Source organism: Corvus cornix, chromosome 19 (assembly GCF_000738735.6).
Source record: "Corvus cornix cornix isolate S_Up_H32 chromosome 19, ASM73873v5, whole genome shotgun sequence".
Classification (NCBI taxonomy): Eukaryota; Metazoa; Chordata; class Aves; order Passeriformes; family Corvidae; genus Corvus; species Corvus cornix.
The window spans coordinates 9117478-9132064 of NC_046348.1; the positions used below are offsets into that span (position 1 = coordinate 9117478).

At 39.8% G+C, this 14587-nt stretch overlaps 1 protein-coding gene across 1 annotated transcript in view; it reads right to left on the minus strand.

Moving 5' to 3' along the window:
* BCAS3 (BCAS3 microtubule associated cell migration factor) overlaps window positions 1-14587 on the minus strand; it is a 300122-nt gene that overhangs the window by 255407 nt on the left and 30128 nt on the right. The window contains 2 exon segments of the mRNA XM_039562815.1: window positions 8300-8376; window positions 10950-11057. Coding sequence (XP_039418749.1) covers window positions 8300-8376; window positions 10950-11057 — 185 coding nt within the window.

Here is a 14587-nt window from a genome sequence, read left to right on the forward strand (position 1 = left end):
GGTTTGTCCCATGAACTGGGCTCAGTCAATCAGGCTCCACACACAAATCAGCCAATTCTAAGAATAAACTCCACAAAGGTCAACAATTCAGCTCGGTCCTAAACTCTACTCTCCGATACGAAAAACAGCATAAAAAAAGGAGCTATTTCCTCCCTTTCTTTTCTTTGCAAGTCTTTGCATTTTGGAAGCTTGCAGCAGCACAAGGATAAACAAAGGGTTATACTTTATGGGAAGGAAAAGCAAATTGTTTTTCTGCTTTCCAAAAAAACAGCTGGAGTCAGCAGAACATCATCTATGAGGCAAATGAAAAGACAGACACAGTGTGACCCATCGAGCTGGGCCATCCAATCCTCACCAGCCCCACTCTCTTAAAGATTAACTTCTATTTCTACTAGACTTCAAAACAACAGAGGAAAAAGCCATTCTAAGCAATAACAGCAGCAACTTTAGTGTGTTTACAATAGGAATGAACATAATGAGAATGCAGAACTAACTGTCAAGAAGACCAAAGTTTCCAAGTTTTAATGACAGCATGGAGAGGTCATCCAAGAAAGGATCACTGAGGGAAAGTCCTTCCAAAAGTGCAGCAAACCAAGCAAGTACTAAAAAACATCTGATCTTAGAACCAGCTTAACTGGGCCTATCACCCACAAAAATATAGGTGAAAACCTACTGGAAACTACTTCATAACTTTTGAGTACACAGTGATCTTCTGCCTCTGTGCAGAGGAAATGATAACTTCAAAGCTGCAGAAAAAAAGAAGAAAAATTGCATTTTGAAAATCAGAATCAAAGTCCAAGTTTTTCTGCTAATTTTATCAAGTTCCTACATCCAAAAACTCCAACTGGTGCTGCCCTAAGCAACAGTGAGGAATAAGAAATGGGCTCCAAGATCCTTCTGAACAGGGCCATGGCTAAGGGCGCCCTGGGACCTCCTATCCTGTGCCTTGCTTTTTCCACTTCCAAGATGGAAGTGTTGCCTACAAACAGCCCCATAGGGAAATTCTCCAGTGTTACAATTTCTTAGTTTCTTAGCTTTTTTGTTAATAACTGGGTTATAAAATGGTAACTGAAATAAGCACCTGGTTTGTCATTATTTGCATTCGAAGATGATTTTATATATTTTGGTTTGCTGAGGATATAGGAATCCCACATTACCTGAAGTTCTCCAAAGAGCTACACAAATGTTTGCTTTGTGAGTGAGCAAAAAGAGTTATTTTACATTATTTTTCAATTACTACCCTTGTGGTAATGATGAAAATCTGTACCACCCTTTGGAGATTCATATCCATAATCCCATAACAACCCAAATCACCTCCTCTACTCAGCTCTGAAAATTCACACAAATATCCCCTTCTCTGATTCTGGATCTTTCCATCAGTCTTGAGCTCCTGCAGAAAACTAAGGCTCCAGTCCTTTCCTTGAATTGTTTTCCAAAAGCTCATCCTGGATCTTCAGTGATGCCAATGTGAACACAAAGAGAGCAGCCAAGAGGAGAAAAGCAACACATTCCTGTCCTCCCACTTGTCTTTTAAACAAACAGCACATTGGGAAAATGCTGCTCAGAGGAACAAAGTCATTACAAGCCGTGTCAGCTAGATCAGAGCTTGGGCCAATAAATCACCAAACACACCACTAATAAAACTTGAACCATTTCAACTGGGGCAGCTCTTCAGCATCTCCACAGCTTTTTTATAAAATAAAGATTCAAAGGAAATACAGGAATACAACACTCTCTCTAGAAAAATCTGATATGAACAGTCAGAACTTGTCTAAGCTAAGTCAGGGCTTATTTCCAGTTTGCAGAATTCCTTACCCAGAGCACAACTTTATTTCTTTCTCAAACCTCACTAAAACACACTGTAAAGTGACATCTGATAAACCACTGCAAATTAACAATGGAATTAATAAACCTGAGGGAATGAAAGAGCCAAATCAGAATCATCTAGCATTGCTTTCCTTCAAACACATCCCATCATGTTTACCTTAAGACACTACTGGTTGATTTTTAATTTCACAGCACATTATAAGAACTTTATTCCCTACAATAACATTTATAGTCCAGAAAAAAAAATCTGCTTTTGGTATTTTCCAGACTTTCATCCCCTCTATCCTGACTTTGTTCTTACTTTTTAATGAAAAACATTTTAAGTTCTTTTCTGTCTTGTTTCAGTCTTTTTTCCCTATCAGTTTAATAGCAAAACTTTCTTTTTCCATTGTTTTCACTGCTTTCTTTTCCCCAATCCTCTCCAGTTTCCTTTGCAGTGGTACACGCTCATCCTTTTTTATAACTAGTTTTGATTTACTGTTTCCTAGGGGGTGGATTTTAATGGATATCTCACAGCTTGTACCTGTGAGGAATCCATACCAGAGGAGTCCAGTTTTATTTCAAGCTGAGAGGATGGGCAGTTATTAATAGAAAATCCTTTTAGGATTCTTTCCCTAATCCCAAAATAAGGCAGAAATGGCATCTTTTGGGTCACAGGAAATGCCATGAAGGCAGAGATTCCCAGGCTCATCTCCATCCTAAGGAAACCCTCCTGATTTCTGGAGACACAAAAACTTTTCTGATCAGTGCCTGGCAAGGTTCATTAAAGATGACACATGTCATCTGAAGTGTCCAGTGGTTTCAAACACAGTTTTCTAAACAAATTCCAAAAGAAGTAACTCATTTTAACTGAAATTCTTTGCCTTTAATCATTCAAAGGTCTTGCTGGATTATCACTTCAAAAATCAGTGAAGCAGGGCCATTGTGTATTTTTAAATAAATAGCTCCAAGAACCCACTAAAGTGATGCTACATCCCTAATAATCAATCTGTAATTCTTTTTCTGGGTCTTACAAAACACAGAGCACTCCATAGGAATGAAATTACAAAACTCCATCCTTAATTCTTGCAGCGCAGAGCAGCCAGAAAGCAGATCCATGACAGAGAGCATAGAAAGGGAATATGCAATAAATAATGAGTAGAGTGATACTGTTGTAGCAAAAACATTGTTTATTCCAAGGAAAACAAATCATATAAGTTGTTTTATCTAATATTTTTTTGTTTGGTTGTGTTTTTGTTTTTTGGTTATTGGTTTTTTTTGGCAAACCAATTTTTTTTGTTGTTTATAAACTGTATAAAGCAATACTGTTTACAAATTCCTCTGGGTTCCTTCTAGATGAAAGGCCCTGTGTAAATGTTATTACTCTCACACTGTCACATACTTTCCAAAACTCTTCTATTGTTCTTGTACTTCCTTCTGTTTAAGTATCACCCGTAAAATGGAGTAAAAGAGCAAAGGAGCAGGCTGCACCCCCTGAGAAATCAGGTTTGCCACCCAAACCGTTTTTTTCCCTTATTTAATTTTAAATCATAGTGGCATTACTGCTATTAAAATACTAAAAGGAAAAAAAAACCAAGTAGAAATAAATTGAAACAGTAAAGCCATAAATGCTGGAGAGAGGCTTTGGAGAAGGGTCTGGATCACCAGGACAAGGGGAATGGCTTCACACTGTTAAGGTCCTTCCAACCCAAACCATTCCATGATTTTGTGCTATCCTGCATCAGAAGAACTGAATTCCCTCAGAGAAGCTTATGGAAGGACCACAGATTAATTTTTTTAAATGTTATCATTGCTGTTGCTATTACTATTATTATTATTATTATTATTACTACAGAGATCTCCTTCCCTGTCCACTCTACCATGGCAGTTTGAAGCATCTGCACTTTGATGGTCCCAGTGGGTCCCTTCCAACTCAGGAATTCCATGATTTTATGTTTTTACTGTTACTCCACAGGTCCAAGCCCAATCCCAGAGCTTTTACTAAAAATATCAGTGGCCTTTCATGTTCATTAGGCCTGGCTGTTTAATTTAGCACCAATTTGACTGATTTCAGGGCAATGTTTAATCTCAGGTTTACCTTCTTTTTTTGTTCAGACTTGGACAGTGACAAATAATAAAGTTGCCACTGAGGTTGTTGTTTCTCTGCAGGACAATGTAAGATGGCTTTGCTTGCCCTTTAACATTGAGGATTTGGGGGCTTCAGATAAAAATAACTTATATAGAAACAAAGAGCACTTCCTGCTTTACATCTAATTTGTAAAGCTGTCAGAGCCAGGAGATATGAAGATACACATCTTGGGGACTAAGGCCTCTGTTGTGGCTTTATGCAGCTTTTCTGTTGTATTTACACTTTCCTGCAGTGGAGCAAAACCTCCTGCAAGCACCAAAGCCATTTGTTCCCATAAATCCACCACGGTGCCCCTGAAGACCTCTCCAAAAAGTGTTCCAGCATTATCCTGGAATGGTGAGACACTGGTTCCCACAGCCAGGAAAAAAACACTCTTATTTATAAATACCACTGTTAAAAAGAATAAGCAAAATTAAACCAACATTTCTCAGGGAAAAATGCTGTGAAGTGGCAGGTGCTCATATAGATGTGTGTGCGTAAAAATTAGAAGTGCTTATAGCAATCCACAGGGACATACTTGGCTCTTCTTCACTGATCAAGAAAATCCTGTGACTCAGGAGCTCCCTTCCCACCTGCCCTGAGGACTTTCGATCTGAGCTGATCCCCCCCAGACACAGGAATCCTGTCAATTATTATCCTGTGTGGGATAACCAGGAGAAATGCCCACAGCTGAGGAGTGAAACACACAGAACTTCTTGAAGAATGTGACTCTTCAGGCATTAAACCTCTTCATAGGACATCCAGTGTTTTTACTTCAAAGTCAAGAGCTCAAACTGCTCCCTGTGAGCCCGGCAGGGAAAGGAATTCCAACAGAAATGTCCAAAAAAGCCTTGGTGATTTCCAGACCAGCCCTGTGACAAACTGAAACCACCAAATTATTCCTCGTGTGTCAATGTGAGAGCAAACAGGAATCCCAAATCCAAACTGCAGATTAGAGCATCCAACACCATTTGGATTGGGGGTTTTATTCACTTGGAGAGATGCAGGGCATTTAACATCCACTGACTGATTTTTGGCTTGTGGTGAGGAGAGCCTTTTGAGACTTTCTATACAATAAAGTACTCTGACTAAAATCTGCAAAATTACCTCTCAGGGCTCTACTGAACAGCATCAATAGAAATGTGGTGCCAGCTAATGGCTGCAATAACTGTCTCCATCCCTGGGGAATAATGGATGGAGAATATATCAATATGAGGAGTTGAAGGGGCAGGGAAGCTGAGCAGGCCCTCGTTATCGGACACAGGGATGATGCCACATGCATGATGTTATCTGTGAGAATCTTTACTCAGGGCCCAGGGGGTGGGGAGGATATTCTTTATGGAGAAGGAAAGTATCCATAAGGCCATATTCATAATCATCAGCTTTCCACTAAGTAAGCAGTTTTGGGGTGAGGGGCACTGATGTAATAGAAATCAATGGAATTCAGCTTTTCTGCAGCTTTTGTTTAGAGCAAAGTAGGGGCAAAAAAAGCCTGAGCATCACTTTGGTTTCCGTGCTTCTGTTTGGTTTCTAATCCTTCAGTCATGTGCAGAAAAGGCTCTGAAGGAAATCTGAAGTGAACCACAATAAAACTCTGAGCTATTTAAGAATCTATTTAAAATCCACACCTTGACACTCACAACCAGCAAAGGAAACACATTCCTAACATAAGCATAACATTTTTTTTTTTTTTTAGTTTGGCCACAGGAGCACTTAAAGCAGTGCAGGATGTGAAATTCCTGCTTGGCTTTCTCCTCTCCTTGCTGTGAGTTCTTTCTTAGGGAAAAGGAGCTGGCTCCAAGCACAGGGAGAGCAGTGATGGATGGAAGTGACTGCCACGAGACTGATGCTCTGCCTTCTCCTAGCAGACATTTAAAATCAGAACACCCCACAGGGTAGATTAGAGGATATCCTGGTAATTTTTCTACAATAGTTACAGCATGTTTTCCCTCCACGTTTAAGCACCTGTCTTAAATTCCCTCTCCCAGTCTGGAGCACCTGTACCCTGAGGTTTTGTTACAAAAGGCACAAATAAAACGTGCTGGCTCCCTGCCATCCAAGTCAAACCAGCACAGTTCCATGTAATCCTAGGCAGGGGAAAACAAAGGTTAGTTCTATGTCAAACTTGCTCAGGAAAAATCAGGAAATGCAGGAGTTAAAACATTCCAACAGCAGCACGAACTTGACCATGTTCTACATCCTGAATATTTTATGGTATATTTATGGTAACAATATATTAAGCTACACATCCAACCACAAAAACAAAAACAGAAAGACAAACACTCCTCATGTGCACGGCAGCTGCATTAGCATTTCTGAGGAACCTCAGGATTCCTGACACTGCTTTTAATTGGACATTCTGCATTTCATTTCTACATACAAATAATCAACAAAACAGACCAGAGATGCTGCTTCATGTTTGTGCTGTCTCAGCGAGGTTCTAAGGCTCCCACACCACTTAGCTGACAGGGATGGAAGATGTGATCTCCACATCATCACCAAATCTTCTTGAAATAAAAGGTTTTCTTTTCCTTAAAAGTAACAGAAAACCCTTCCAAGAGTCAGTGGCCCTCAGTAGTATTTCTGACCTTTATGCCCTCACTTCTGACCAAAGCAGTCAGATTGAGAATCTTTTTCATACTGACAAATTCTCTGGGCAGGCAGTGACATCCTCACAGCTGAGGTGCACCAGGATGAGCCTGGGCAGGACTCAGGCTGCCCTGCACACAGAGATGCTCCAATAATGCAAACAAAAAGGCCTCTAAGACCTTTTTCTGAGCTTCCTTTTCAAAGATTTCTGCTTTTTTAATTGATACTGGTGCTGTCCTTTAATAAATTTTTTAAAAAAAGGCACAGCCAAAGAAGCCAGTCGTGGCCAGTTGGCTGCCTCCCAGAAATCCCTGCAGCTAACGAGGGAGCTCATTTACATCCAATTTCAAACACATCAGAGGAACTTAAGCCTTTAAAGATACACTCTCAGGTCGAGGAGATTTCAGCACATGAAATGGGAAAGCTCAGCCAAAAGCTCTGCTGCAGCCCTGACGTGCCAGGGCACGGCACCCGCCTGGGAGCGGGACCCAGGGAATGGCTGAGCTTGGAATCCTCAGGACAGGTCCCAAAAACCCATAAATCCAGGGAAGAAACACAGGGCTCTGCCCACCAAGCTGGGAGGGGACATGGAAGGGCTGTGGTGGCTCCAGCTCTGGCTGTTGGGGTGTCCGAAATGCCCCAAAAATGAGGTTGTCCTTAATTAAACCAGAACAAAGTTTGAGAAAATCTTGAGTTTCTCGTATCAAAAAGCAGCACAGCTGGAGAAATACACTGGGATTGGTGACATTTCAGGAGTTTTTGGATTTTTTAAAAAATAATTTGGTAATTATCGTCAAAAGTTTTAATTTGTCCTCTTTAAATTCCACTGCTGTTCCACAAAACAAACTGCAAATCAGAGTTACAGTTAAGAATAGGGTATCTCTGTTCCTCAAAATTAACTTCAGTGGATTCATTTTTAAAAATAAATTGCAGTATCTTTAAAAAAACAAAACCAAAAAAACCCAACAAAATAAGCCCAAAAATTCTCAAAATACACATTTAACTGAGAGGTGTTCTTTACTTTTCATGTAAAATAAAGCAAGGCTTGTACCCTAATTCTTGCTGCATAAAAAGGAAGTGATGAATAGGACACAAATAAGTCCTTTCCCATTTGGATCTTGTCGATGAATCCCAGCAGATTCCCAGTATCTTACATCCATGGATAGGAAGAAACTGACACCTATTGGCAACTTTAATATTACTGCATAAAGATGCTTTCCCTCACACTATGACAAGAAACATCTTCTCCTAGGGAGATTTTTTCTATAAATACACAGATAATAGAAAAAAATAATTTAAACTTTTCTAATTGTGACTGAAAATACATCCAGAAAAATGCCGACTCTTTTCAACAATAAAACTCTGACCTTTCCAAAGTAAATTATGAACTGTAAAGACACATGAAAAAAACCCAGAGTGCCTAAGGAACAACTGAAAATGAACAGAGGGCAGATTGCTGTGGGTTTAATTGCTGCAGATGTGATAACCTGGAACTCACACCTGAGGCTTTTACACACACTTGTGCAAAAAGAACAAAAGAATTGTTCAGCTACTGATGGATGGCAGTGTGGGTGCCCCTAACACTTACAGTTACAGCTACAATAAATATAGAAAAGAGTTAAATATTGACACAGTAGCATCTGGATTTGGGGTTTTTTTGAAGCAGGTTTTCCTGAAGCTCCAAACGAAGTCATGAAGACCTGCTTTGAGGATTTAGGAATAAAAGAAACAAACAAAAAAATCTCAGTCCACCTCTGAGGCCAAAATTGTACGTACTGGTAACGAAGAACTTTTTGGTGAAAGTGCAGCTGTCAAAGGCGGCGATTTTCTCCTGCAGGACCACAACAAGGATCCTGAAAACACAGAAATGGAATGTCCACTTTAGACATTAAATGCATTGGTTTAAAGATTCAATATCTAAATGTAATTATTTCCAAAGCATCAATATAAATCCTACAGTGATGAAGTGCCAGGTTACCAATCCCTGGCAGTTATCGAGGGTTCTCTCTCCTCCCAACCACATAAACTCCACTTCAGGAAGTCCAGGGGTCTGATCCACAACAACACAGCTCATTTGTGATATACCTCCTGCAGTAAAAGCTCCATTAAAAAGCAAGAATGGAGCTGCAAAGACCCTGAATTGCTCTCACTGACTCAAACAACAATCAAATCAACAATCAGCAGAACACGAGCTAAATGTGAAATAATCCCATTGCCCACCTCAGTGCAAATTTATTGAAGCATTTCATTTACTAAAGGCAGAGGGGGTGTAATACCAAGAACATCAGCACACAAACAGAGCTGAGAGAAGCAGAATTTGGGTCAATTAGCAAATTAAAGACGTATGTTTATGTGCTTGCTTGTACATTACACACTTTTATTGTGAAGATCGAAAACCACAGGGTAACTATGCAGGAAACATGGTGCTGCCTCAAAAAAGAGAGCCCAGAGATGCAAATGCGGAAGCAGAAGAGCATCTTGGAAGTTTTAGAACCAGGGAACACCTTCTCCCACGCTGATGGCTTCCCAAAACCAAGTTTGTAAAAGCCTGACATGAAAGAAGCACCTGGGAAGCCAACACATAAAACCTACATTTAACAATATGACATAATTAATAATCTGTTATTCTCTCATTAGGCAGACTGTGAGAAAGTATTTTTAATTAGCTGTCAATATAGATCATTATTAAATATTGTTTTAATAGTTTTAATTGTAAAGATACAATGTGGAAAAAAATTAATCACATCTCTCACTGACTAAAACACACACCTAATGCTTCATGTGAACATTACAATTGTGTATTGCAGCCTGGAACAGTCACCTTTAAAAATGGGATGAATCACCTCAGTCTCAACTCCTATCCTTGGGGAAAGGGTGATGATTATCTCCCAGCAGTGTGAAATCAGCCTTTAACCCCCTTTTCCCTATTTTTGCCTGTTTTGCTGTAAGAAAATTTCCTCTTACCCCATAAGAGGTCAATACCTGTGAAGGACTACACCAAAATCAAAACATACACCATCCCCTCATGCTTGCTGATGTTTTCAGATATATAAATAGTTTAAATATAAATTTTTAATACAAAATTTTTAATATAAATTAGTTTTGGACAAATTAGTAGTTTTAGTTAAAAGACATCTTCCAATTGCTGAAACTGCAGGAGAGAAAAACAGAAGAAAATACATCAATTTAACTTTTCCTACATTGCCTAAAGTAAAGGAAACCAATGAATGGGGAGGCTTTGACTGCAGGGGGAAGTGTAATGTGTATATACTGAAAACCTATGGGTATTTGATGGGAGTATTTCCCAATCCTGATTATTTTTGTTTTCTCCTCTTTGAAGACACTGTGTCTTTCTGCAGAAATGAACCCCCCAGATGGATGATTCCAGAGGATTTATTCATCTATTTATTAGTTGCACAAGTTTGATGCACACTCATCTACTTCCCATCTGCAACAAAACCAGGCACAAAAAACTTATCATTCTGATGTTTTCAATTATTTGTGTTATTGTTTACTGAAGGACCATCCATTTTGGCATGGCAATATGTATTTCCAAAGAAAAGCAGTAATTTCTTCACCCAGAGCTCTACCTTTACCCCAGGAATTCGATTGCACCACTTCCCCAGGGCACCTGAGGCCACAGTGACTCAGGCAGTAATGGGAGGGTGAAGTGAGCAGGAACGTCAGCAGAGCTTGGACCAAAGTCACCACTCCAAATTCTCCCATCACGAGTGCCAAGGGATCAGCAGGATCCTCACACAGAGATCCTGAGATTTCTCTTCTGCCTTAAAAAGATGCAGCAAACTACAAAGCAAACCACAAAACTTCAGTTTTGTGTGTCTGGGAGAGATGGGGATTTCAAGTTAACTCAGCAAAATTTGATTCCGTGGACACAACAGCTCCTGTTCTGCTGGAGCTCTGTGAACCTCAGCCTCCAGAGCCATTTTCTCTCTATCCCAAGCCAGAGATGCTGCTTTGTTATTTGACTCACTGGAACATTATTCCCTGCAAACCACAGACTGCACACCAGGAATGTTTTGGATGTGCAGGAAGGCAAAATCCAACAGACCAACACGAAGAAGAGAGACATAAACTCCTTAGTGCTCTGTGCTGTTTAAACTCTCTGTGATCCCATTTCTCCAGCTGTAGGTGGATCATCGAGGATTTCAGCGATTCCTGCTCACTCTTTATCACAACTGAAAGAAGCTTAAATGATTTTTTGGTTTGAGCTTCTTAAACCAAAGCCATGGGGGAAGCACAATGATTCTGAATATACTGAAATACTCCTTGAGAAATGGAGAAACAGAGCTGTGCTTACAGGAAAGTCAAAATAAGAAAATCAGGGAGGTCATACACCAGAAATTGCATTTATTACCAAAATCTGGCATGCCCTAACACACAAGGCATGCAGAATGAGCATCCTTACCTCTTATTGCAATGCAGATCATAAATAGGAGTTTTGAACTGGATGGACTTGACCATCTCTCCTGTTCTCAGGGAATACAGATCCACACAGCAGTAGGGTGGGCTGGTGCTGAAAGGAATAAAAAAAATATTTTAATGGTAATCAGGATATTTTTAAAATTGGGGTTTAATGATTTCATCCTCCTAATATTGCTTAGCACACTAACGGAAAAGTCACAGAACCGCAGAACTATTAAGGCTGGAAAAGACCTCCAAGAACATCAAGTCTTGGACTCAGAATTCCAGCAATCCCAGCAGAATCCTGGAGAACAAAGGGTCAATATAAGCCTTCTACATTAAGAAGGAAAACTGAATTATGATCTCCATGACGGTCCTGAACCTGTATTGTGCAACTGATGATCAAACACTTGGTTTCTTTTACCACCAGTAAGACCTTGGTATAGCAGCAAAAAAAAAGCCATGAAGCTTTAAACCACATCCTAGTTAAAAACTACTCCTCAGAGTAACTCTCTCCTACAGGGAGGACTTCCCCAGAGCAGCAGCTGAGCTGCATGACTTGGGGAGATGGAGACACCTCACCCAGAATTTACATTACGTCCCTGATGGACTTTTGTTTGAACCGTGTAGATATTTTCAACTGCTTTGTGTCACTTTTATCATTTAAATATAAATAAAAGCCTTAAGGCCATTTCTTAATAAAAAGGCTGAGTGGGAAAAGTGCTGAGTGTTCGATAGGGCTGAGGAAGGCAGTGGTGGAAACCCTTTTAGAGGCTGAGGAGAGGCTTTGATGTGGCAGCTCTGTTCCACAACACCTTTCTCCCCCTCCGAGAACGCATTAAAACCTTGGCTATTTCTAGGTCAAGGAATATGAAGGAGCACAAATTGCCAGCTGTACAAACATATCCTGAGCATTGGTAAAAGAGGGTGTTCCCCCTTGCCCATATCTGTTTTATTTTACAGAGTTTCACACAATTCCTGCCCCAACACTCACTTGTCTCTTGGATCTGCTCAAGCTGCTCGAGAATTTTCTGGAAAGCTGGAGGACAAATGCCAACTGTTTACCCCCAATGCCTCAAGATAATAAAATGGTTTATATAGTAATGTATAATATACAGTAAATGCACAGCAAGACAACTGTCAGAAAAATAATAGAAAAAATAAGTTTTGACATTTTGCCCACTGAAATTTTTCCCAAAATATACATTTTTCTAGGCCAGTAACTAGAGGGTGCAATTTATTACTTCAAGCACTTCAAAGGCCCTTCAAAAACACCTTTAAACCAGTGAGACTCAAGCCAGCTCCTTCACATTAAAGTTCACTGCTGCTCAAAAACACAAAAAAACACTGCAAGGTCTATGTACAAACTTTTTAAAATTAAGTAGTTTACTACCTCTAGCAAATTATGATGTTGATAGAAGGGAAATTTCAAAACAGAAATCACCGAAGTAGATATAGCTAAAACTGTATCAACACACTCAATAGTGATTACTATTTCTACATCATCCTGTGTTGAACACTTTTTCCAATTTATGGGTAATAATTCTGTCACTCAAATCCGTAATTATTATTATGGCTTAATTATTATGATCTCTTGGCTGATCATGGTAAGACCATTCTACTAATACTTTTTTCAACCACACAGGGTAAAACCTTGAGTTCAAGTGCCAGTAACCAAGAAATATCATGGAATCACAGAATTCCAGACTGGGGTTGGGTGGGAAGGGACCTTAAAGCTCACCCAGCTCCTCCCCCTGCCATGGGCAGGGGCACTTTCCACTGCCCCAGGTTGCTCCAAGTCCTGTCCAACCTAGCCTGGAACATGTTATATGGGTAAGTCAGAAATACCCTGAAATTCTGTCACAAATAAAATTCTTGTGAATTAGTCCCACAGATTATCAACAAATGTTAATTACATATCCTGATTGTTCAAACAGCTGCAGAGAGATCAACAACTTCTTAAAGGTAATGGACACAAATCCACCAACAACTTTAAAATGTGGCATTAACAAATGTATAAATACACTCAGGCTTTTGTATCTTCTTCTGTTTGAGTGCTGCAGTGCAGGGATGGAGGGGAAATAGCAGATGCCTCGTCCAGCTGGCACTTGGTGACATCTGTGCTCGTGCCACACGACAGCATCACCTCCTCCCAGATCTGCTGGGTCCCACCATGGCAAAAAGCTCTGTGCAAAATGTTTGCAGAGAGACAAACACACCACACAAAACACACGTGCTTTTTTATGGAAAAGAAGTTTTTAAAAGGGGAAGAGTGATGGAATCAAGATGAGGCCGAATTTTCTGTGCCTTGAAGGCTTTGCTTTATTGCCAAGGGTTGATTTTCCTCCGCTCTGCCACACGATGAACATCCCACTCAGAGATGGACATCAGTGACAGGTTGGGCTCATGGGTCTAGAAAGGAAAAAAAAAGAGGTTGGAGGTGTAAAACTGAAATAAAACTTGCTGGGAAAGCTGCCCTGTATGAAACGTTCTTTACGTGAGGACTTCCCAGGCAATTGTGGCCTTTAATAAAATCATCTCTTTGGCCAACATCACTGCATTTTATACCACCTTCACAAAGCTTTTTTAAAGCCCAGCCTAAAGCACAGACTTATTTTTATTAATTACTTTTGGTGCCTTTAAGAGGAGATAAAAATATTAAAACTTACACTGAAATCCTATTCAAAATAATAGTTCAACATAATCTCTTACTAGGCCCAGCTTTAAACAACTTGTAGAATTAAAAAAGAAATAGATTTTGCTGTAAATATTAAGTTGCTAAGAGCCTGAAATTGAATATAATTTTCAAACTTGTAGAGACAACAGCTGAGAGAAAAGTGACTGCAATTCCAAGGAAGTGGCTGTTCAAGATATATCCAAAGGATTTGCACAGCAAACTACTCCTCCAAGTTTTTTATAAAATTACTACTCTATAAAGCATCAAATCTACCAGTAAGTTGCTGGTAAAAAAAGACTATTTCTATATAGGAAAGAAGAAGATGCTGACAGTAACCCAAGTTTTTAATCAGCAGGGGTGGTTATGATTCTCCAGTGACCGGTTCTACCTCTCTGGTGCTTCAGAGGGGAAGAGAAGCAAAACAAAACCAGAGCAACAGAGTTAATTAATTGAATATTGGAAAAATTCCTGCCTGAACCTTTACACTGGAAAGTTGAAGCATGAGATTTGATTATGATCTTTGCAGCACTATTACGAACATGGTGAGACCACAAAGGCAATTCTGTTCTCCTCAAGGGCCCTGAAGAAGGTTTGCTCAGATTAACAGATTTCAATTCTGGAAGGATCATCTTCTCTTTCCAGGCCCTGCACAAAATGTCCCAGAAGCTCAAAGAAATGACTTTTTACCAAGCAATCTAATCTTGTCTTAAAAGACTTTGACCAACAATGAGTCCTCTATTTTTATGGGGAGTGGTTCCAACATTTTGATCCTTTTATTTTTATGAAATGACTTCTTAGTGCCTGATAGAACTTGTACATATTCTGCTTTTTGGCTTCTGTGTCTCTGTCAAGAACACAAAAAGGCTCATTGCCTTCAGTTATCTTTTGTCAGTGATCACCTACAGCAATCCAAGCACCAATAAAGTGAAGAAGACTTTTAAGCCTTAAGTTGTGAGGTTTGTTTT